This window comes from Symsagittifera roscoffensis, chromosome 6 (assembly GCF_963678635.1).
Source record: "Symsagittifera roscoffensis chromosome 6, txSymRosc1.1, whole genome shotgun sequence".
Taxonomy (NCBI): Eukaryota; Metazoa; Xenacoelomorpha; order Acoela; family Convolutidae; genus Symsagittifera; species Symsagittifera roscoffensis.
In genome coordinates this window covers 45,887,332-45,913,277 of record NC_087067.1, presented here as the reverse complement: position 1 = coordinate 45,913,277, position 25,946 = coordinate 45,887,332, and the positions used below count along the sequence as shown (strand labels likewise).

Below are 25,946 nucleotides of genomic sequence, written 5' to 3'. Positions count from 1 at the left end.
TTTCAAAAACGTGATTATAGTCTGCATGTAAATTTATTGAATACCATTCTGACTACGCAAAGCTTGAGTAAATTAAATTGCACCTCTTCAGCGTCGGTAAACGTAATGAGCGTCTATTTTTTGAAAATAAACAATCATTTTAGCTAACTTAAGCTTAAATGCGAATTAAAAATCCCGAATTAGGTGCCGTGATTGAGGCATATCTGGCTACTTTCTTTCGTTTTTTTCCGTTATCTAACTAATGAAATAAAAACAAAATATGATTAACGCAGCTGCACAAAATTTTGCAGTCATGGCTCCTACTTTTGCGAAAATGATAGACGAATCTTCGAATGGTCGTTTAGCAGACCCGCAAAAGGTAGCCAATGCATGGACAGGAGAAAGTGGAATCCAAAGTGAGGAACCAGTTCGGTGGAAACATAGATCCAAGGCTCAAACTGAATTGGAAAAGAAGTTATCAACTGCCATTTTGAAAGATTTGAACGACCAAGACTCGAAGACAAAAAGACGATTAGTGTCGCGGTAAGCTTACAGAAATTAAATTTGCATTAAACTAAATTCGTACTAACTTCACACAGCCCCCCTCCAATTAGACCTAGGTAACATCCTCCCCTCAGCGTTCAATTTAAAGGACGGGGGTAGAGGATATTAACTTGCTCCCTCAACTCATTCGTTTTAAAGTCTAAGATTGTTTACACAGTAAGTTTACACAGATTTGTTGTTTTGATTACCCTTGCGATAAGCAAGGGTATTGCAATAGGGTACTAGATTTTTTCCCGTATACAATTTTGTTTGCAGGACTCATCTGGACGTCTGGCCTAATCTCTACCTTGTTTCATAATGTATTGAATTTCTTAGCGTTCCAGGCCAACTTAGCCTGGAGTTAACGAATATGCCTGGGGCGGCAAATAACCTGGATTCGAATCTCACCGGGACCTTTTTTTCAAACGGGAAAAACTCTGTTTCAAACAAAATTGTTAGCCAATTATTTGTCTGCTTATCTGTTGTCGGCGTAGTTGTCACATCTTGGAATCGTTTTCTATTTGCTGTGCGTTTTTTTAATGTTGCTAATGTTTGATATGAGCCTACAGTTTGTAATTTTACTTACCCTGACTTCGTTTTTCCTTCTTTGTTTTTTTTGTTTTGCTAAAAAAAATCCTCGTCCCAAATTACGTCGACAAATTTTTCATCGGCTTAAGAATCTAATTTTGGTTGCTTCAAGGGTTCAAGGGAAACGCAAGTTTAACACTTCCCTCTGCACTTTTCAAAATGGTTGTATGTTTATTAATCGGTCTGTTGAAATTGCCCTGTGTGCCTGCATACTCCCCATAGAACCTTTTTAGTTGACTTTTCTGTCTACAGCCTTCAAAAAAGTTTTTTTTAAACCCATATTTTGATTTTATTTTGTTTTCTGGAAAACTATCGCTCTCAAATATGAGTTTCTGCTTTCAATGGAAAAAAAATGTTTAAAAAACTTCGCATAAGTGGTTATGTCCATACTTTTTTACAGATGAAAAAATGGCCCTCGAAATAAGTTTTTGCTTGTTGGCGGTTTTGTGAATCTTTTTGACTTTTGTTGAAAACTAGCCTTCTCAAATCTGATATCGTGGATTCAATGAAGATAATGGGTAGCGGGAAGCTCTTCTGCATTGACGGACATTCACAATAATTTTTACACAAGAAAAACCAAATGTTTGATTTTTGACCGTTTTTTCAACTTTTTTAATATTCTCAAAAATTACCGAGCCTTATATGAGATTCTGGGTTCAATGGGTTAGGGTTTTCAACCGTTTTTTTTTGAAAAGTCTCAAGTATCCACCCAAATCTAAAACTTTGAGTTCAATCGAAAGTACAGGTTGCGTGAATCCATTCTTCGTGAGCGGCTGCGCATAATTTTTCACTCAAAAATTTATGATTCTCGGAAATGTCAAATTTATGATTTCTGACCGTTTTTTGGAAATATCTCGTTAACTATAATGCGAAATCTGATATCATTGGTCCAATCAAAACAACAGGTTGATGAAAACCTACATTTATAACTGGCAATGCCCAGTTTGTTTAAAAAATGAGTTATTGAGCTTCAAACTTTGACAGTTTTTTCCAATCTTTTTGAATTTATGCGAAAATGAGTTATTGGGCTTCTAACTTTGACAGTTTTATTCCAATCTTTTTGAATTTACGCGAAAACTACCGTGCAAATCCTCAGCTTGCTTTTAATTGAGAAACCCTTTTTCGGGAATCGTCTCTGCTTGAGCAGCCACAACCTGCATTTTGCAGAAAAAAATCATGGATTTTGGAAATCCTTTTGACCGTTTTCTAGAAACTTTTAAATTTTTCTTTAAGTTTATCAATCAAATTTGAGATGACAAGTTCAATTGAAAAAAGTGCTCTTGATAATAGTTCCTTCTGAAGCGGCGGCTGCTTAAATTTCTGTAAGAGAAATGTTATTGCCTTGGGAAAAATGATAATCTCAAAAGTTTTCACTTTTATTTCTTATTTTAGTAGAGAAACAACTAAGGTTTTGAGCAAAGTCAAAATTTAACAATCATATTTTTTGTGCCTCATCAGTATAGCAAGTTCATTCAATATTAAACATATACCTCCAGCTTTAGCTGGGCCCCTCATTGCTTTTATCGAGCCATACGAAATGTTTGGTTCACCAAGTTTTTGTCGACATCTATTTTTTTTCGACTAATGTTTTATGCATTTATAGTGTATCAAAAACGGTGCGGAGCTCCACTTTGCCTCAGTGTTTTTTATCCGCATAAAAGATCTCACTATCAGTAATTTATGACACAGGTCTCAATACTACAGTCTTTGCGATCAAATCCTTGCCACTGTGTTTGAGCATTTTTGTCTTTGTGTGCTCTGCAAAATTTCAAAGCTAATAAAAAACAGTACTGTTCATATCCTGCAAAAGCTTCGAGTGTTTCGACTTTACCGTTTACGAAAAACGTGTTTTCAAAAAATCAATAATTGATAGTTTTTTGAAGTGTAAAAAACGTTGAGATATTTTTGGAAATGTTTCCTCACACGCAAAGGTTCCTATTCTCGACACTTCACCGATTCGATTGAAAAAATGAATCAAAATAAAATAGCTAAAAATGAATCTTCGAAAAACTGCAGATGCTGATTTGAAATTATCAGTGCTGATTTAAATTATCTGTACAAATTGAGCAAAACTTGAAACTTTGAGCGCGTTTTTCTCAAGTTGCATTCAGATTAGACAAGAACAAATGAAAACCAATATAAAAAGGCTGCAATGTTTTGGGAATTTCGGGACAGCAATTTTACCCCAAAAAAGGTTCATTTTGCTTTCTTTCATTCAATCAAAAGTACGCTAAATCTAAAGAGTCAATTGATAAAAGAAATTAAATCAAAGTTACCCTCTTTTACAGCGCAACAAAATTTTGAAAAATTAACCTTCAAAAAATTCAAAAAACGAATATATATTTTTTTGATGGCCAAATAATGTCATTTTACAAAATAAAACTACAATTTTTTGCTTTAAAACAACAATTAAACGTTTTGCGCAATTTTATGGAGGCTATACTCTTCTAAAAGTTTGTTGAGCTGTATAAGGGGCTTATGTTTATATAACTTGCTCATCAATTGATTTTTCAGAATCAGCATAATTTTCGGTTGAGTATAAGAAACCAAAATAACCCATTTTAGGGTAAAGTTTTGGCCAAGAAAATTGTAAAACAAATTACACTAAAATAGTTTTGGTAAAGTTAAAGTGGTTCTTATTTTTGTCTTATCTCAGCTCATTTTGAGAAAAACGTTTTTAAAGTTTCAGGATTTGTTAATTTAGTTTAATCTGATACTTTCAATCAGCACTGTAGACACAAATTTGTTAGTTTTTGCAGTCCTTAATTTTTATCTATGAGCTCAGCGTTTAAACTGCCTTGCTTAACGTGATTTGAAATAGTTCTTTGGTGTCAAACAAAACGTCAAACAAAACCAAAATATCTTCAAGAGGTCACCAGGAGCAATTTTTTGAGAAAAAAAATCATAATTTGAAGTCCAATTGCTCAACAGCTCTGAACGTTTTATCATTTGCAATTTTTTCTAAACTAGTTTCATGTTTTTCAAAGATTTCAAAATTTCTTCAAAAACATTTGCTTCAGAAACAAACATTCAATGGAAACTTGAATAAAAAACTTTATTTCAACGACACTTGAAATGTTCTCGCAAAAAAAATTAAGAAGTGTTTCGGGACATTAATAAAAAAGATGGCCTTAAAGCTCATTGAATTTAAACATTAATTTTTGATCAGCACTGTTATGATAAACTTCGCCCGATTTCAGAAAACTGGATGAATTGATAATTTTTTTGTTTGCTGCGAAATCTGATAATTAAAATCGGTTTTTGAAAATAAAGTAAATTAACTTTTTTCCTGACTTTTTACACTCTCGCTGTTCGATGGCAAAGTTTGCCTTCCTATAAGCAAAGGAAATGAACTCAAAATAAAAACACATCAAAAATCAAACTGCAAAAAAATCATTTTGAGCACATGAAATTTTTTAAAAGATTCTTTTGCAAAAAGTGAAAAACAATCATTACGTTATACAGAAGAGTTTTCCTCAAGTTCATCGACTCTTCAACTAAAAACCAAAAAACCGTAAGCGTTCCATTTTTTGTCAACACTACTTGAGACACGTCAAAAGACGGCTGGATAATTTAAAATGTAGCAGTGATCTGATCGATTTCGTTCGTTTGGTTTAAAATTGACAAATTTGTCACTAATTTGTAGCTCTATTTGAGATTTTACTTTGTAAACAAACGACCAAAAATGACAAACAATGTTCTCCACATCATTGAGGTCATCGAAAACCGGAAATTGAAACCATAGAGCATTTGTTTTCTTCTTTTTTCGCTCCCCTTTTAAAAGCATTTCTGCTTCAAATATCAAGAAAACAGTTTCAATTCAATGTTTGTTTGCTAAATTTAAAACCAAAGCCAAAGGAAGCGTTTTCAAGTAAAAAGATCTAAGGCTCTGTTAAGTTTCATTTAGTTTGATACTTCTTCACTTCTGTACAAGTTTGTAGCGTTAGCATTTTATGTAGTCGGCTGATTTTTTTTGTGTTTGTTGACCTCTGTGACTTCTTTCGGGGTCAAATGGCTGCTGTGGTTAAAAAGTGTATCCAGTTGGTGCCAAGCGTAGTATGGATCCCACGAATTAGCACATCTGCTCCACATTTTACTGCCCGATTCTGTGTAGTACATGATGTACAGATTGCACATCTCGTCTGCCTTCGTCGCCCCAATGTACACATTGTGACCTAGATTTACAATGATTTTCAGCCAATCAGAATTTAGAAAAAAATATATTTCATGCGTGTTTTCTAATCTAGATTCTGATTGGCTTACGACGAGTGTACTTTATGATATGTCTTTTTTTTTAGCCCACTCCGTTTATCCGGGTTGATCAAAATTGCTACTCATACAATTTTCAATTATGGAAAAATACTAGTCGTACACTTTTCATGCAATTCTATAAGTACAGAAAATTGCAGAAAAGTACAGAAGTCTATGGCTAGCATTTTTTGCCAAAATTTTTTTAATGAATTTTTGTAAACTAGAAAAAGTTTTTTTTTTTAAATTCGATCAGATCATTTTACCAAAAGTTTTCAATTTTGTATGACTTCCAATTTTTTTTTTAGTATATTGACAGTCATTTTTTGTCTATTGAGGCCGATCCAGGAAGTTAAATGTGATTTATTATTTTGGAATGTTTATTTTTGCTCCCACCAATGGCGTGCTTATAATTTTCGCGAATCAAGGGGGAAAATTTCAAAACAAATTGTGACTTTTTTTAGAATGTCCAAACTACTAGTTTTTTTGGACTACTCTTTATAAACCGAAACTGCATTTTTTGGCGCAGGCTTCACTCAAATCATTTAATCTTCACAACCGGTGCCTTAATCTTTTCCTGATTCTTTAAATTCTTTTCTTTTTTTTTACGACAAAAAAGTTAATGTTGTCCGCCAACAAGTCGTTTGGATTCGAATGAGATCTTGTACTGAAGCGCTTAAGTCGAAAGTCCTAGAATTGGAAAGTTTTTCAGTTGCTCCTCGCAAGAAACAATTCGGAAGTTGCAAAACAAATTACATATTGCTAAAAATTTAATTGAAGGTCTTAAGTTTCTTCCTTTTTAAGTCAGTATATTGTTCTTCTCAGTATATTACAGCGCTTAAATTTAATTAAAGGTTTTTAATTTGTTCATTTTGAAGGTACTATTTAAGTCACCATTTTTTTCTTTTTTCACGACATTTCTTAGTTTAGACGTGTTAATTTTTGAGAATAGACTTTGCCATGGCATTAACTTTTCTGTATATTTCTAATAGTTTGATTCGGATATTATTGTTTTTATGGTGATTATGTTTACCTGTCGGGTTTTTATACGAGCACCTCACAGCAATTTCCTGCATGTTCTCAATCGAATCATCCCTCAAAATAGGGTAAAATGTCTGCCTTAGTTGAGGCGATTTCCTTGCTATTAGCTTCCAGTCCGTTTTGTTTTTCGTACTTATTGTATAACCACTTATAACTTGCCCCAAAGAGTGGGCGTGAGTTCGAAATGCAAAAGGTTTCATTGTGATTTTTTCATTTGGCGCCATTATTTTACAGAGAATGTCTAGATTTGTAACATCATCATCTTTCGAAATGAGCCCCCCGCCATTTGCTATAAGCATTGTATGGGCATTGAATTTTGTCGCTTCTTTCGCCAATGACAGCTGCAACCCTGAGTTGTCGGTTAGATTTGGATCCTTGTCGAATTTGTTAGTAGTGGCGTAGTGAATTTGAAGGGTTAGATATTTATACTTCGTTCCTTGGCCTAGCTTGAAAGATACGTTATTAGGCAGTTCATAAGCCCCTGCTTGCATAGCTTCGGCAAAAATAACCTCGCTTTCTCCAGCGCCGCATTGCGTTGCAATTGGCAAACGTTTTTTATCTTCAGCAGGCGAAACATGGCCGCACCTCCAAATTTTTCCATGCTCGAAAACAGGTTTTTCACAAGCGTATAATAACATATGATGAGCAGCTGCGTTCGGATCCAAAGTCGAATACTTTGTGACGTAATAACTTTGATCTTCGTCCAAATGATGCGAAACGCAAATGTATTGATCGTTTTGGTAAGGTCTAAAATTTTGAATCGTAACTGATAATTTTTCCTCGTTCAGGGCTTTAATCTTGGGGTAGAAATGTCGCGTAGCAATAAAAACTACTGGAATTAAGAGTGTAATTAAAATGAGCATTTTGAGGCACAACTCCCCGCCCCAGCAACATTTCGGCTCGATGTTGTCGGCAACATAATGGTCGTCGCGTTTGTACGAATACGGATCCCTGGTCGGGAAAATTTGGTACTTGATTGAAGCACGAGTATCGAAATTGCGCATGATTAAATCAAATGAAATTTCAAAAACGTAAAATATTTTTTTTGTTCACGTTGTAACTTCTCAAATGGAATCAATTTCATTGACTTTTCATCATGAAGATGTCAAAAATCTCAGCAAGACTACAATGATATCTATTTCAAAAGCGTATATGAACTTGATGTGCACCAAAATTCCACGAGAATTTTATATGAAGTTTTTTTTATCTCACAGCTGAGCGTTATCTGATATCTATGGCTTAAGATCGCATATAAGCGCGCTTCATTTGGAAAATAACTGTGGAAAAATGCAAGAAAAGTCATTTTTGACTATACGGTGTGGTATAAATATTTAATTCCATAAACCGTATGTTGCTACATCGGAGCTTCAATTGCATTTGTTATCAAAATTTCAAAAGGAGGAAATAAATTAAAAATAAAAACATCTATTTAAAAAGTCGACCATACTTTGCGAGAAAGAATTGTTATGGCACACGATTGTTAAAAGAATGCCTTTGTAAAAAATGCAACGCAACCAGTTATTTTCATATGCTGAAATCTTAATGCGATAAATTCAGTACACGATGTTTGCTATCCATAAAATCTTTTAATGGTAGTTGTTAAAACTGCTCAATGGGCGCAAGTAATTGCAATATAAAATTAAAACAAAAAAGTTTTAAAGATTTAAAGTCTATAGTAGTTTTTTACAGGGCGTGTTAAAAATAACTATAATAACTTTGGTACAGAAAAGCGATATTCTAATACAACTGAAGTTTTTAATGTAAAAAAAACTGCAGGTTCTTAATGTAAAAACAAACATTCAATATTTTTGTTGTTTTCTTTTTTGGTCATTCTGTTTGTCAGTTTGTTTCTGTTAAAATGATGTAATCTCACCATGTTATGAGAGAAAAAAATGTGCTGCTTTTTGTGTAATTTCAAGTTATGCTAAGAATAAGTTTTTTTTATCTGCACAAAAAAGTACTAAATTTTGACAAAATTTTGCTTACTAGTCTGAAGTTTCATCTGAGACCTTTTATTGTGAATTTTTAATGCTTTGATTAATGCCAATTTGACCATTTTGGACCAAGTATAAATGATTTGCGTAAAGTTTCCAATTTCCAACTTTCCTTTAGCGCGTTGCATAGGCAGCGAATAAATCAGGCTCAGAAGTCAACCCAAGTTGAATTGAGGCAGGCTAGTTAATTCAAATATGGCTGTAATTGATGCATAACTTATCGTTTTGCAATTTGAATGGTATGTCGGGGAAGATGTTTAAAATTAAAAAGATGAACTAAAAAGGAATAATTTAAGAAACAAGTATAAAAAAAACATTTTCAATTTTTTCAAAAAAAAATTAAACAGAAAAGTTATAAGGCAACCAGTACGTTTACGGCGTTACCCTGACCAGCATTCATGATCATTATACTAAAAAGCTAAATTACCAAAAACAATCTTAGCTTGATATTTATTATCAATTATGGTGATGTCCCATTTGTACCAACGTTCATTTGTACCAAAATGAAAAATCGGTCCCATTTGTACCAAAATTATTCAACTCGATTTTCTGATTTGTCGAATTGTGAGTCAACGAATTATTAAATTAATTTTCTACTGTTCAAACAGAAGAAAATTAAACAGCGGAATAATGACCGCCGCAGTCGCGCCAACGTGTTGCGAGCTTGCCAACAGAGGGTAGGACTCTATACGAAAATTAGAGCCGGTTATCGCCGCAAAGCGGCGACGCGCGCGTAGCTCACCCACCGGCGACCTTAAAACAAGAGCCCAAAGTAGTCGGCTTAATAGTCTTAGGCCAATTGAATATTTTTGGTACTAACGCGATTGATTTTTTATTTTGGTACAAATGAGACTGATTTATCATTTTGGTACTTGTGAATACCAACCATCAATTATCATGGAAATTTTAGATTCAAAACAAATGCAGCCACATCAATGCAAGACAATCAAAAAACGACGGCAAATGAAGTTTATGGCTGGATTCTACATATATTGATTTCTCACCTTCATGCAACCGTTGATGTGTAACAAGTTCCAATGGCAGAGTTTCATCGATATTGTGCTCAAAAATGCTCTAGCGACTCAACTTGTTTCTGTTTTTTTTTCATTTCGTGGTTTGCTTGGCAGTTTTGGCATATTTAATGACTACACTTTTTAGAATTTTAGACAGTGTTTTTTGTAGATTTTTAGTTGAAGATAAGACAATTACTTTCATTGAAGCATAAATAATGATTCAAAAAAAGATCCAAGCAATCACCAGAAATCTTTCAATAGCATATTCAGAAAGACAGTAGTCCAACATGATATACAAATTAACAGTTGGTACAATAAAATTTCTTTTTTTTTTCTGTTTCGCCAAAAAAATATTTATGGAAGTGCGTTCAACGTAGTTCACTTTTTATAATTATATCTAGATCTAAATGTTTTTGCCTTTTGAATCTGAGAAAATCTATTGGAAAGATTTCAACATCAAACTGTGGTAATAACATTTGTCCATCATCAATTTCTTGTTTATACCAAACGCGTAAAAAAATCAATGATTGCCAATCGCTACATTTCTTAAACGTAAAAATTTAACAAGGACCATAAATTGCGTGTACCTTTGAAAGAAATTTTTACGCTCATTGCACAAGCAGTAGATAGTGCTAAAATGACTTGCTGGTTTTTGAATACTGATTTTAAAAACTCTAATTGCTATCAGTTTTTCGCAAATAAATTGATGAGAAATCATTCCTGTTTTGGTGCGAATGATTAAGTTCACCGTTATTTCTTACAATTCTTAATTCTTACTACGTATTTGAATTGCCTTGACTTGTGCTAATCAAATAAAAAAAAATGACTTTGAATAGATTTTGAGTTTTTTCTCAATCAAAAAATATGCCATATTTTAGCGGTTTTTGGGGCTAATACGTTTCGGCTTAAACTGTATAAGCCTAGTCACATTACTATTGCGTCGTTATTGCGTAGAACAAGTTCTAATGCCTTAGTGTGTTTTTTAGTTTCAAACTTTGTCTGATAACACTTTGGTTTTTGACTCTACGGGTGTCCTTCTATTTATTGTCGGCTTATAGTGCACTTGGTTAGCTGCCCTGAATGCTTTTTCAACTCAGGAAAATGATTATTCATGATTCTATTTTGAACACGTCATTATGAGGCCAAACTGTGCACTGGATATGCGCACAATTTTGTGTCTTTATGTTCCTGGGTTCCAGATACAATTCTTCAAACATGTTATAAAACATGTTCTTAAACATACTCACTTATAAAATTTCCGTAAATTCCGCGTACAAATACCTGTTACGTAAATTTTGTCGGCACATTAGTTTTTTTTTGCGGATTCCGCAACAAGCGAATAGGTAGTTGTTCGAGATTCCGCAAATATAGGCGGATTCCGCAAATATAGGCGGATTCCGCAATTTCATGTGGATTCCGCAGATTTATGCGGATTTTGCTTAAAATTTGCAGATTCCATTTACAGTTACGAATTCCACGATAGCTTAAATTTACAAAACACATATATTTTTTATTTGTTGATGGATTCCACAAATTTTGTTGCGGATTCCACAAATTTTGTTGCGGATTCCGCAAAGTCACCTGTTTTTGGAGCGATTTCGAGCAATACAGTGTCTAAGCCATTTGCTCGTGGAATCCAAAACAGCAACGAAGATAGAAATAGAAATGTTGCGGATTCCGCATGAATTCTGTTTTTGGCCTGTTGCGGAATCCGCTTACAATACACAAAATCCAGTTTGACCTGGTAATGGCAGGAAAAATTATGACCTAGAATGAATATCGTTATGAGTTTTTTTGTTATTTTATTTACCTGACCATGTTTAAAGGAGACCAAGCCTAATATCAATATATAACCTTTTATAATTAAAACCAAAAAAATGTTAAAAATTTAGCCAAGAACGAAAAAAATTGCCCGATGTTTTACGTTTTCTAGTAAATGTTTTCCGTTTTTTTTTGCGTGACTGACTGAATCACTAATGGTTCTTCTTTTTTCGATTTAGTTTTTCCGTGGTCGAAGAACTAAATACCGACATTTCGAAAGACGGTCAAGGAGACAGTGGCATTTGGGGTGACACTAACGATGGGAAGAATAATGACGCCAGTGACGATGACAGCTCGTCAGGGTCAGAGTCGGATGTCGTCGATGATTCAGACCACTTTCCGATTCTTGACCCGTCCCAGGTATGTTCTTTTTTCGCTTAAAAGCTTTATTTGGCCGCAATTTTTTGTTAAATTTAAATTTGATTCTTCATAAAAGACCAAGAGAAACCCGAAACTCAATTTGTGAAGCAAGAAACAACATATAGACTCTTCGCAAAAATCCCCTTCGTAAAATATCCTCTTTGCAAAAACCCTGGCCACAAAACTTTTTTGTCATCATAATCATAAAACTGTGTTTCACCCTCAAAAAACGTACAAATGTGCAAAAATGTGCAAAAAAGTACTAACATTGGGACATATAGCCAATTTGAAGCTTTATATGGAACCATTTTTCACCAATGTGCAAAAAAGTACTAACATTGGGACATATAGCCAATTTGAAGCTTTATATGGAACCATTTTTCACTTACATTGAACATTCCTGGAATTGGTTGCCAGAATGCGAAGATGTCGATCCACGAGATCTCGGTGTACGCACACTTTCTGAAGATAGGGGACATCGACACGAAGAATCAGAGGTTCTCTGCTCTGGTGGAGCTGATCGCCAGATGGATTCCGGAGAAGAACAAACTGTTCAACGACTTCTTCAAAGTCTGCAAGGAGCAGCCCAATTTGGACGTCAGTAATTTACTGTAATCTCCACAGGGGAGGATCTAGGATTTTCTCGAGGTGAAGGACGGGCGGATTTTCAAAAAAAAAATTCTAAAATTTTGTCGACTTTTTTTTAGGTCGACCAAATTGATTTTTTGAGCTCTTCCAAATCACTATAAAGACCTCATTGTGATCAAATTTTCCGCTCCGCACTTTTTGGAAAAATTTGACTTAAAGTTAATATCTGTTGGTGCCGAAGGCGCCTTTAGAAAAAATTTAGTGTCAGTCACCCAAAAATGGATATCTCAAAATAGTACAAAGGGACGTCAGTAATTTACAGGGAGTCGGCAGGGATTCGAATCCCTGAAAGCAATGATTGTAAGCCCCCCCCCCCCCCCCCAATCCGCTGGTGAATCACCACCCAAACTGAAACTGCCGAACAAAAATATGTGTACTTTACCACTGACATGAACATAGGGGGTTTGGGATGAGAAAATATCTGGAGGAATGAAAATGGTAGAGGGCCACTTAGAATGACCACATTCAGCAAAAACTTATACCCAGAAGAAATTTAATACCCAGAGTTTTTATTCTTTTCAATCAGAAAAAAAAACGATATTTTAAAGTAATACCAAAAACCAAAAAGGTTATCTTGGAAGCTCTCTCGAGGACACCTTGTTTTTTAATAGCTTCAGAAAAAGCTAGGGATAGGAAGCACCAAAGCTGCTGATTGTTTCAGGTGGACGATGGCAGATTCGGCATTCGGAAGATCATTCCCAAACTCCTCGTGAACAACCTCGAGAGCTCCTCCCTCGAGAAGACTTCTTTTTCCATGCGACCTGCATCTGCACCGGACTACACGTGTGTGAAATACGTCGAGATGCACAAAGTGATCAGGGGAGTGTTTTATGAGAGGCTGGAGTTGCAGAGCTTCCCATTTGATGTTCAAGTAAAAAATACCATTGCTTTGAGGCACCTAAAAGTGCCTGGAAAAAAGTGCACGTTGGACCATAGCTCATAGCAATATTCTTTCTAGAGGAACTCAAAAATGAAATGAAATTTAAAATAGTAAGAAAAACTTAACTAGTTGACTGATGATAAACCGAAAGATAAGATAATGTTCTACCTAACCATCTAGCCACTGGGCTACTTTTTTTCTTTAAAATTCCAAACAGAACTTTTAATTTTTCTTTTGAATTAGGATATCTGTCTGCGCATCTCGCTGGACCACGCCTCCCAGACTTCCTTCCGCCTGTTTGTTCCCGAGCCCAACTGTCCCGCGGGACTACTCGACGACAGCACCACATTCCAAGACGACCAAGAGTGGGTTCTGCGCAGAATTGTAGCGGTATGTGCTAGTATTCCGAAACCTTTACTCGGCTCCCTCACGGTGTATTTTCTTTGTTTTCATGACTTATTTCCATCAGCAGCCTGATCAACAGTGCTCAAAAAGCTGCAGAAATTATTTAAATTTTTTTTCAATTGTTTTTTGAAAATGTATAAAAATTGCATGATAATCATTTTCTCCATAGACCTGATGTATGGAATTGTATGATAAGAATTTTTGTTATATGGAATTGTACGATAAACATTTTCGGCGTATGGAGGTCAACCCGGGGTACTACTATGACAAAAGGCGATAAGAGTAATTACGCTTGGATTTCTTAAGTTGTTTAGCCTGGATAATTTTGTCGAAAACGCCAACAACCTTTTCACATTTCAAAATCATAGAATAACAGTTAGAATTACCTGAGAATTTACTACGTTATAAATTAAGCATGATGAACAAAGTATGAAAGAACAAAACTTTCAGAAATTTTTTGGAGAGCATTTTTGCATTTTCAAAATTTTCAGATATAGTTTCCAATTTTTACCTCTACTTTAATTACACGTAGGCGTTTTTTTCGATGTTGCTAATAGTCTGGCGAGAACAACGAGGACGATGAGACGGATGCCTCTTCCATGTCACACCCAGAAGACAACCAGATCCTGATCATCAGGACCAACGTCCAAAGGAAGTTCAACTACTTCATATACAACTGCTTCCTAGGTACCTCCTGTTTATTCACACCTTATCCTCTCTTCACAATTTGGTCATTCAAAAAACATCCCATAAACCTTTAACATTGCAATAAAAAGGGCACAGCTATTAAGGTCAAATCAAAGCTTTTCCGTAAAGGAGTTGACAGTTCGTCATACATACCCTTCATGAATAAATGATCTGAATAGCAAATAACATTCATTAGCGGCGCCAACATCAGTCAATCATAAAAATTACGCTTTAAATTATACGTTAAGAAAATTGACAGCTACAATCCTATCCGAGAGTTTACCAATAGACTAATCTGCAAAACTATCAGTTTTTCTGCAAAAAGTATCATAAGAGATTTTGTATGGTTTCCCATCATGATTATTTCTGATATTTTTAAGAATTCGACTTTGTTCTAGTTATGGTCTTCTTCTCAATCATGTCTTATGGGAACTTTGCGAACAAGCCAGAGAACGTGCAGTTCAGATTGGGCGGGGCGCTGACTCTGGTGCTGACAGCTGTCACTTACAAACTCATGTTGTCCAACTCACTCCCCACTATCTCTTACCTCACTCTCATAGTTAGTTATATTTAGGTTATAATAAATTAATTAAAACTGCTAGTATGGTAACTGAGATCTGGACTAAGCGATATCAGGTCTAAAATTTTGATAGTATTGGCACCAATATATGTTTAATGCTTAGGGCTGTGGTAACAAGCATTCAAAATTGCCAGAAGAGCAAAACCTTTATCAAAAAATTGCATGTAAGGATGAATTTATTTTGCGTAAACTAATGTTTTTTGAAGTCTTAGGAGTCTCTGAAAAAAATTAAAACTCGAGGCGTTGTATGTTTTTGGAGATTTGTTCTGTAAATTCACCTCAGTTGCCCTTCTTAAACCAGGAAAAGAGTTAGTGATTTAAGGCCCGGGCTGGCCTTCCGATAGAGTAATTTCGGAAAGTAATGAATATTTTCAGCTTTAAAATTTATCGTAAGTTTTAGAAATGGATCTTGATTGGCTAGATCTAAAATTTTTAGAAAGATAAATATCAGAATATAAAATAAGAACTTGTTTTGAACTGGTTCCACCCATCCGGGTTTGAGCAGAGTTTTTTTAAATCAAAGTTTTTCTTGTGAAAGATAAATGCAGTATCTTCTAAATTCTTTGAGAGAGCTGTAGGTTATTTTTGTCAGTGAAGTACACATGATGAGGCATAGAGATTGTTGTGAATCCGAAAAAGTTGTATTGAAATTGCAAATTTGTGTTAATGAAGTGTCGATTTCGTAAACTAGAGCGAGACTGCGTGCATTCTCAACTATTCATTCTTATTAATTGAGCTGTGAGACAAGGGTTTGACTCATCTGAGTGAAGCGAAAGTGACAAGGATACTTATGTTTGAGTATTGATATCGAGCTGGCTATTGTTCGTTTCCAATCGATACCTTTGCTGCGATGACGGCTCTATACTTTAGATCTTAGATGATTGTGACTGCGGCTTATCACACGATTCCTTCCTATGTTTATACTCGATTTTGTGTGGAAAACACAGGAAAAAAAAAACCGAAAACACCAAATACAAAGTTCTTCCTCATTTTTTTTAAAAGTCGGAAATTTTGATTTGAATGATAACCTATTTCGCAAAAAACACGTCAAAAACACATTCGATGGCGTTGAATGGAAATTCAAAAGAAATTCTTAAGCGAAAATGAAAATACTGTCATGAAAAACTTTAAATTAAGTTTTATATTCTGAGATTTTCAGCATTTTTTTTGCAATCCGGAGTATACCTATTATGGTTCCCTCGAGCGACTGAAAATTAAATTAGTAAGCCAATCAAATATAAGACAAATCATATAGGCAAAAAAAAAATAAGGCAAAAAAAACAAAAAAAGGAAAACACTTCAAGTCAAGGTCAAATGACTCGTAACTTGCAGAAGTAAATGAAAACATTGAAAACAACTACAATAAAAACTGCATACGGCAAAACTCTAAGGTGTGGCAACTAAACCGACAAAGCGGGACTATTCCATATCCGGGATGTCGTCGAGTTTTTACCTCCCTTTTGCTGCTCGTTTCTTTTACTCATTTACTCGATGAAATTGTCACCTTTTATATACCTGCATTTTTGTGATTCAATTTTAGTTATGATCTGTTTTAGCTTTTTTCGCAGAAGCTTTTTAGTTAGTTCGGTTGTTTTAAAAGAGCTGCTCACTCTGAGCCACTTTTAGAAAAAAAGGAGTGTTCTAAGCGTGATATGGCTCTGTGGGTTAGGCCTCACTGTTCGCAGCAAATGAGTTTTGGTCCGGGGTGGCCTTCTAATAGAGTAATATCGGTTAAGATATCCCGTCTGTTCGTCACGCTCATTTGGCCGGGATTGATTTCATTTTCGGCTCTCGGCCGGATAGATTCGCGCATTTTTTAAGTCTAATACCAACCCTAATCTTACTCTTATTTTTTCCTAGTCTCAATAGCTCTAGTATATACTGGTATTCTTGCGACGTTAGAGTAGAGAAGAAAGCAACGATTTCCATCTGTAATATATTTTCCCTGGCTGAAACTATGAATAGTTTCAGCTTTACAACTTATCGTAAGTTTTAGTAATGGATCATCTTTGGCTAGATCTAAATATTTTACAGTGATAAATATCAAGTTATAAAATAAATGTGGCAACAAGTGGCGGTTTAACGTCGCCGTTTGCCAGTTGTCGGTTGTTGCTAGTTATCGCCTGCTGATCCCAGTCACCTGGCTACGAAGAATTTTAAGTTTGATTTTTATTACCGACTAATTATGTTTCAGGACATCTACGTGCTTTTCCAAATTTTCATGATGACTAATTTGGCAGTGACGTTTGCAGTTCTGCATTGGGTGTGGCGATGGTACGCAGACCAGATTGACCTTGAGGAGCCCTTCCAGAAATGCCTGCACAGATTCCAGGTACACTTCATTTTTTGTACTTCTTTTTACTTAAAAAGTGAGGAAAATTGAAAAATGTGAGTTGTACATTTTCTACTTAATCACTCCTATTTGATTTCCTATCACTGTGCAAGAAACTAAGGAAGTGAAAATATAATTTTAAAATAGTCCTTGGGCCTTTAGTTTTTCAGGCATATTGCTTGCATAACCATCTCAATCTCTATTAAAGAACCGATTTGTAAAAACTGACAATTCATTAAAAAGGTACTGAAAAATGAAAATGCTTGCTTTGGAATATATTTTTTCTCTTCCTTTTGCTTCAGCCAGTTAAACTCCCATGCCGTTAATTCTACTTGAAAACGGATTCAAACAATTGAAAATACATGACCACGCTTTGGCAATTCCAGGAATCGTAAATAGTCTTTTCTGTAAATTTTTGCCCAAATCCGTATATGGGCAAAACATTTCACTATTAAGTTCACGACTAAGTTCACGATTGAGTTCACGATTAAGTTCACAATTAGGTTCACGATTAAGTTCAAGATTAAGTTCACGATTGAGTTCACGATTGGTTCACGATTAAAATCACGATTGGGTTCACGATTGGTTCACGATTGAGTTCACGATTAAGTTCACAATTAAGTTCACGATTTAGTTCACATTTTAGTTCACGATTTAGTTCACGACTGAATTCACGATTAAAATCCTGATTTAGTTCAAGATTGAGTTCACGATTGAGTGCACGATTAAGTTCACGATTAAGTTCACGATTTAGTTCACAATTTAGTTCACGATTTAGTTCACGACTGAGTTCACGATTAAAATCACGATTTAGTTCAAGATTAAGTTCACGATTGGTTCACGATTAAAATCACGATTGAGTTCACGATTAAGTTCACGATTTAGTTCACAATTTAGTTCACGACTGAGTTCACGATTAAAATCACGATTTAGTTCACGATTGAGTTCACGATTTATTTCATAATTTAATTCACGATTTAGTTCACGATTGAGTGCACGATTAAAATCACGATTGAGTTCACGATTGATTTCACGATTTAGTTTTTGATTAAGATCACGATTAAGTTCACGATTGAGTTCACGATTAAGTTCACAATTCAGTTCACGATTAAGTTCAAGATTAAGTTCACGATTGAGTTCTCGATTGGTTCACGATTTAGTTCACGACTGAATTCACGATTAAAATCCTGATTTAGTTCAAGATTGAGTTCACGATTGAGTGCACGATTAAGTTCACGATTAAGTTCACGATTTAGTTCACAATTTAGTTCACGATTTAGTTCACGACTGAGTTCACGATTAAAATCACGATTTAGTTAAAGATTAAGTTCACGATTGGTTCACGATTAAAATCACGATTGAGTTCACGATTAAGTTCACGATTTAGTTCACAATTTAGTTCACGACTGAGTTCACGATTAAAATCACGATTTAGTTCACGATTGAGTTCACGATTTATTTCATAATTTAGTTCACGATTTAGTTCACGATTGTGTGCACGATTAAAATCACTATTAAGTTCACGATTGCGTTCACGATTGATTTCACGATTTAGTTTTTGATTAAGATCACGATTTAGTTCACGATTTAGTTCACGAGTCCAACGAACAAATGTGAGCTGACTGCTCTGTCCAACATGCTGGACGTGATCTGTGTCTCTGCCCATGGCACCATCCAGATCCTCTTCAACATCTCATTCACAATTTACGTTTATCAGAAGGTCTGTCTATGTTCTATCACATAAAAAATCTCATTTTTGTTCCGACCATGGAAAATGGGGACCTTTGTATTCGGTGTGTTTTAGTTTTTTCATTTTGTTTTTCGGGCAAAATCAGGTATTAAAAACAATCATGGGCTGGGACGAGTGGTATATAATAATAGAGCCCTTTAACTCGAGTTTCGAACGACAGTAAAAAGTTTGTACAAAGTTTTGCTGGTGTTGAGAAAAACCTACGGTTAGAAATTTTTGATTTTTTGTCTATTTCACGCTTGTTATATATAAAAATTAGCAATGTAAGCAAAACAATTTAATTTTGCTAAGAAGAAAACTAGTTTTGTAAGCTGCTTTCAGCTCTTCTCTGGCAAAAAAAATTTCAAAAATAATCAAAAATTAGTGCACAAAAATTGAAAAAAAAATTTCGAAAATGTTTTTCCTTAATTTAATTTTTCACGACAATTTTGGAGCAGTTTATGCCTAATTCACTAAATTTCTACGAGTTCATATGGTTACATCATGACAGTATTGTTTTTTTGAGAATGTGGTCGGATTATTCTGTGCTACTTGCACAGCAACCGGCTACCTTGCTTTCATGTGCTTTCACTTGAAATTTAAAACAAATCAGCAATGCACATGAAAGAACACGTGATCTTTTTAAGAGAGTACATTTAGATGTCAGCAACGAACTCTTCCAATGGTCGTATAATTAACTTGTGTTTCCGGGTTCTGAGATTCTGCGCATGGATTGTTCAAGATTTGAGCGGTTTTCAGGAAAGTTTTAGCGGCTTCAGTGGTTTTCAGGGATCTTGTTAATTATTCCCCCCCTATGGTACCTTTTAACGAATCTGCTCCCTATAAAGAGTGAATTGATCCGTTAAGCATATAAAAATTTCGAACCTTGTTAACTCTCCATACCCCGCCTTTAAGTGTACTTGAAATGAAGGTTAGAAAGCGACCTTGAAAAAAGATTACCGTAAAAAAGTTTACTATCTTTTGTTATTTACAGAATAAGAAGGAAACTGATAGTTTTATGGAGCAAGAGGCCGAGTACAGAAAATTTTTGGAATCTAATCCCGAAATGCAAGAAATGTGGAAGCGAATGAATTATCCCAGGAGATCCAAAAATGGGGTGAAACAAATTTCAATACAGGTGAACCTTCGATTTTAATCAAGTAAAATAGGTTAATTTATTTTGCTTTACCTCATAGGTTAAACTCAGTAATTTGGTATCCTAAACTATTAAATGATATTTAATGTCCCAACATCAAATTTTTTTCATATTTGAGTTAATTTTGTCTAAAACTTTTTGAACACACAAAATGTAGAAGATGAATTTTATCCTGGATTCCAACCTGAGTCGCACATAAAAGTGATAATATATTTAGTGAAACTTTTGCAGAATTTTGCCTGCTCTACTTTTGCTACATATCATAATGTTTTTGTATCTCGTTCATTAGTTTCTAGCTCTTGATTGATGAAAACAAGTCTGTTAAAAATGCATGGTTTGACTTTTATGATTTTTTCCGAGACCTACTTTCTTGATTTTCAAAAAAAACAGTACCAAAAATTACCGGCTAATCTTTTGTGTGGCTGCATGTTCAGTTAGTCTTTTTTTTCCTTTTACCGACGTTCTACGGCCTTCGAAAATTTCTGTGGGGTGAAGTTTCGACCAATTTTTTTAAAGATTAATTTAATTTTCTCAAAATGCAACACCGCCAAACCTGAGATAAGGGGCTCAACCAAAAAAACAAATGTGCTGGGGATCTCCTGTGGTTGAGATGCTACGACCTAGTAATTTACAAAAAAACTACGGTGCCAATTTTTGGATTAAGTTTTTTAGGCTCAACCGAGAAATAACACTGCAGGATTCCTTGCTTAACCTTCTTTTTTCCTATTTTACTAAAATTCCTACTATGAACTTGCTAATTGCCCAAGTTTTGGCATTTTGAATGATTTTGAAATTTACGCATTATCTTTCACATTAGTACATTTCTTATACTATCATCAAACCGAACAGGTAACTCCAGCTTTAGACATGCCTTTAGTGTAAAAACCCTGTTAAGCGGCTATGGCACAGATGCTAGGTCGTGTGAAATTTAATATCCATGTCTAGTTTCGATTCCGTTACAGCAGATTAACAAATGTTCTTTTTTTAATTTTTAACCTTCTTAGAGCTTTTTTGCTTTTTTCTGACTTCTGTTTGCAAAGTGCAGATACGCCTCAGTGTACTAATTGTCCCTGAAAATAGTTGTTTTAACATTTCTTTCGATTATATCTCGGGCGGTAAGATTATGTAACACTGGCACAGCAGCCGGAACCTTGGTTGATCTGATATTCGAGAAATTTTTAATCTTAGTGTGCTTCGATACTTAAAAAAAATTCAGAAATTGACATTCCTGGGAGTTCAATTTTTCTCAGCTTTCGAATTTTTTTTTTCTAACGTGCATTTGCTTCATTCTCTGGTTAAAACAAACTTTTTAGTCACATTTTTAAAAGTTTCCTCAATGCTAGGCTTAAAGTTTTTGAACTTACTTCTTGTATTCCTAGATTTTTTCTTCGTTTTCCGCAACATCATTTTTGCGGTAATAGTTTGAAAATTTTTGATTCAAATGTTTTTTTTTGCAAAATTTGTCTGTTACTACTCTTGTTTTTCCATTTGTCTGTACCATATAAATCCGATGAAAAGTGGCCTGTGGTCAACAAGGTTTCATCATGCGCTTACAGTTACTTTTTTTTCAATGAAAGTTTTCCTTATTAATCAAAACTATTTACAAAGAGATCAATGATTTTCTATTATAAAGCAAACGAAAAATTTATTTGTTTTATATTATCTTCTTAAAGCTTAAGCAAGACTGCTCGTGTCAGTGCAAAGTCCCAAATGCTCCGACTGCCCTTTAACTGGTCTAGAATATTTTTTGGTAAATCAAATAAAGACAAACTATAACTTTTAGTTTGATAAAATTAAAGTTCAAATTTTAAAACTTGGAACTTCTCTGGATTAGTAAGATCATTTAGCTTGCCTCAGTTCAATCTGGATTTTGTAGTGACGAATAATTCGCCAGGCTTAAATAATTCGCGTTAATTTTTCAGAACGAACCGTAAATAAATCAATAAAAAATATCACATTATGAAATGAGCAATTGTATCACATTATGAAATGAGCAATTTAGTCTCAAGTGTGACAGATTATATAGTGATGTGGACACCCGGCGGGCTACACGGAGATGCAGGGATCAAAGCTCCGTGTCGCAAACTCTTTAGAAAATTGTTCTGAATGAACAAAACAGTCCGAGCTTATATTCATTACGTTCTTCGGAACAACATTTCGACTGATTTGATTTATTTTTTTACAATGCTGCTTCGTCTCAGTTTCTTCTTCGTCGCTACTGTGTACAAAAAATATTACAATTTGTTTTGAATTGCGTTAAATGGAAAATTTTTCAATAGTTGGTAAAAAAAAATTTCTTAGAGCTCGTCTTCGGCAACCGGAATATTCAAGGCATTTTTTTGAAGACTTTATTTTCATTAATTTGTCTTATATTCCTTCTAATGACGGCGAGCTTATTTTGTTTTTGGTTTCTGAAATGATAGCGGCGAAAAGTAGGTTTCAAATCTAACTTTGCAGCTTTTTCATTTCCACTAACAATTTTTGATAGCTTATTCACCTCAAAGCCATTGAGCTGTGTGATTGAGATTGTTAACTTAAGAGTGATTGTGAATATAAAACGCTTTTTGGCTCCAGTGCGTTCAACTCTATTCCAATTTTTCATGTGCTATTTTATCCCATGATCCATTTTATAAATTAAATAATAAATCACAAGCCTCATAACAAATTTAGCATCACATTATTTACAAACAAATTGGTTCAAATGAAGCTAGCAAGTCTACCTAGAATCATCCACAAGCATTCGCTCTCGCGACGCTGACCCTATTGTCTCGGTATTACAAACACATTCTTTTTCTTTCCGAAGAAAAACCAAATCAGATGGCGAATGAAAAGTTGAACTAAATTGATATTTTTAAATGCTAAACTCGAATTTTTGACTGTTTCAACTCGAAGTCCCTTAGTACTGTCTCTGGTAGCAGTGTTCGATTTGTTACCATGACATTGATCAAATTAGTTGGCAAAAAGTGCACTAGCAAAATTGTTTTGGGTCTGAAACTCGCTAGCCGTAGGTCCGTGTAACCGGTTTATTTAAGTTTCTTGAACTTGTTCACTTTATGGTTTTTATCTTAGGTTTAAATTCAGCTGATCTAATGTACTCAAATTGTTGAAAACCTGAAAAAATGTATTATAAACGTTGATGCTAAATTTGAGTGTGAACAGCCCAGGTCAAGGTCCGCGAATAATTGTTCGACTTTGTCAGTCGCGGAAATGTTAATACCGCAACCGAACATCCATAGACTGAACAGGATTTTAAGTCGTTGACAAATTCTGGAAAAACCGTATCTCGGTCGCGATGGTCGAAATTTTAGTCGCCGCATGGTCGAAAATTTAGTCGTGGCATGATCAAAAAATTAGTCGCGGCGGTCGAAAAATTAGTCGCGACGGTCAAAAAATTAGTCACGGTATGATCGAAAAATTAATCGCACCGGTAAAAAAAATTAGTCGCTCACACATGGTCGCAAAATTAGTTGCGGCATGGTCGAAAAATTAGTCCAATTAAAACAGCCAAAAGTTATGTCACTGTGTATAAATCAGCCGGATGCTATGTCTTTTGACTGAATTTGCATGAACTTTGTATCTGTTACATCAATGTTAGAGATAACTAGTTTGTAACAGTACCAAAAACTCGGCTGGCTTGCATCCCACCGCAAAGTTTTGGGTAAGTCGGCGGAACGTAGATAGGGTAATTTTCAGGAAATGATAAATGGGTAAAAAGCCGATCTGAAAACTAGCTAAAAAAACATAAAATAAGCTGGAATAGGGTTAACCAAGCTTTTTCACTGCTTTTCGGCTGACATTGCATACTGGACTTTGTCTATTCACGGAAAGTTCCAGAACTTTCTGATCAGATGTTTCTTCTCTCTGCCTTGCCCTTGACTGCAAACTCATTACCTGTTATGTTACCATACTGGAAGGCTATAAATCGAAGAAGCCTAATTGTATCTACCATGACATGACGTGAATTTACCTTATGGTCAAAATCAGGAGCAAATTTAAAAATTTACGGTGCCCTCCCCATCCAACTGGTCTGTCGGAATAAATAATTAAATAAATAAATCAGGGGCGGATTTGGGGGGGAGGGCAGGACGCTTCCCTTTTCAGGGATTCGATCCCCTGTCGACCGACCCTAAAATTTTTCTAAAGGCGCCTTGGGCGCCAATATATACTAACTTTGAGGGAGAGCGCCTTTTTTTGGCCTGTTTTTTCAAAAATTTGCCTGCGGCGCACAAAATCTGGCCAAAACGGCATCTTTTTAGTGCTTTAGGAGAGCTCGGAAAATCAATTTGGTCGACCTAAAAAAAGTCAAAATTTTCGAAAATTTTTTGAAATTCCGCATTTTTGAAATTCCGAAAAAAATTGCAGTACGTTTCCATACTCGGGTCTAGGTGCTCGATATATGTTTCGACTCTTTCGGCCAAAATCGGGTATGTTTCGACTTTGTGCTCGGCTTAAAATTGCTTCTTGACCGCGGAATTTCAGTCGCAAAACTGCACTTGCTCTTCTTTCAAAGTCGAAACATAAGTCGAGCACCTCTACCCGGGTACTACCCCGACTCTTTCAAGTTATCTGCTTCCAAATCTAATCAACTGGTTACCTCGATAATATTTACTCTTAGTTGCTATGCTGTTGCGTAAAAATTATATCTGATCTCATGGAGCGTATACTTCTATCACAGGGTATGTTTGAAAGTTAAAAACAAAAATTGAAAAGTGAATTTTAATTTCTGACTGTACGCTGAGTCATTGATGATAAAGCTCGTAGTAATCAAGGATCCAGTACTGCAAAAAATATATTTTTAATCTATGAAATACGATGAGTCATCGTTGTCCTTTTTATAGCTATAAAACAGTTCTGCTTTTTGAAATGATGGTGTTATAACTCTGAAACAAAATTGATTAGATCTGCGAAGTCCACGCGGGTTCCTTTCAGAAATCCAGTTCCCTCATCAAACATAATGTCGTCATTTGCTACTGCTTTAACACTAACTTTTGACCGCCGAAGACCTTGAAATTTCTCGGGAGTCACTGAGAAAACTTTTTTGAAGACGAAGGGCATGCTAAAACAACTCAAATTTGGCTAAAAACTTCCCAAATGGGTCCAAAAAACGGCATTTTTGTGATGCTTTCATAGTAATTATAACCGATAGTTAAGTAAATTATTAATGAAAAGATGAAAAGAGGAATGGAAAAATCAGTGCAAAAAAATTTATCTTGATTGCAATTAAATAACCTTTTCCAAAGAATTTTTCATCAGTCTCTTCCTTCGCCCTGCGCTCACCCCGGTTACAAAAATTTTTCCCCTGGTTTCATGATTCAACCTGTAGTTTTGTAAGGTTTTGAATTGTGTATAAAAAATAGTTCACATGCCAATTTTTATTACAATCCGAATATGTGAAAAAAAAATTTCACCTGAAATTTTTTACATTGCATGTGCGTGTTTGAAGAGCGGGCATCGAAATGTCTACTTTTCAATAACCTTCACTGTGAAAATGTGAAGGCAGGCCCTAACGAAAATCTTTTCTTTTAAAAACTCAAAACAAGCTATCAATCTGTTTTTGAAAGAAACTGGATTTGTTTTCGAATGAATGCATTTTGCTTGATGCACTGAGTTCTATCGCTGATCGTTTCCAACAAAAAATATTTATTTAAAACGAATTTACAAAATTGGTTCGCAATGTTTCAGCAGGATGAAATGCCGCAACAGAACTCGCTCAGAGGCAAAACAAACGACAAGGCGAAAAACACTGGCGGCGACACTCCTATGAAAACTGCTCAATTGATTGTTTAAACTCACTGTTTCAAATTCACTGTTTTTAGTGAATTTAATGTGCTAATGTTTAGAGTTTTATTACCTGTAATTGTTTTTGAGCCAGCTATTTTTGCATAAAAATCTTCAAAAATTAAATTAGTGCGGTTTTCCAAATAGATTTCGAGGTTGAATGA

The 25,946-nt window shown here is 35.0% G+C and overlaps 2 protein-coding genes across 4 annotated transcripts; one reads left to right on the top strand and one right to left on the bottom strand.

The window, feature by feature from the left end:
- Nucleotides 1–61: 61 nt before the first annotated feature.
- Nucleotides 62–25,946, top strand: LOC134847895 (uncharacterized). Of its 3 annotated transcripts, none has more exons than XM_063865157.1 (11): nucleotides 62–522; nucleotides 11,407–11,587; nucleotides 12,005–12,184; nucleotides 12,897–13,106; nucleotides 13,359–13,505; nucleotides 14,078–14,207; nucleotides 14,606–14,766; nucleotides 16,982–17,119; nucleotides 18,711–18,839; nucleotides 19,843–19,986; nucleotides 25,690–25,946. In XM_063865157.1, exons 1-11 carry the CDS (start codon nucleotides 260–262, stop codon nucleotides 25,789–25,791), a joined length of 1,785 nt encoding a protein of 594 aa, XP_063721227.1. In that variant the 5' UTR covers nucleotides 62–259; the 3' UTR covers nucleotides 25,792–25,946. The 3 variants fall into 3 exon arrangements, with proteins under 3 accessions (XP_063721227.1, XP_063721226.1, XP_063721228.1); XM_063865156.1 differs by having other exon boundaries at nucleotides 25,687–25,946; XM_063865158.1 differs by lacking the exon at nucleotides 18,711–18,839 and having other exon boundaries at nucleotides 25,687–25,946.
- LOC134848243 (probable peptidylglycine alpha-hydroxylating monooxygenase 1) lies at nucleotides 5,006–7,740 on the bottom strand. The gene is made up of 2 exons (XM_063865627.1): nucleotides 6,392–7,740; nucleotides 5,006–5,285 (listed from the first exon to the last, which is right to left on the bottom strand). Exons 1-2 carry the CDS (start codon nucleotides 7,401–7,403, stop codon nucleotides 5,062–5,064), a joined length of 1,236 nt encoding a protein of 411 aa, XP_063721697.1. The 5' UTR covers nucleotides 7,404–7,740; the 3' UTR covers nucleotides 5,006–5,061.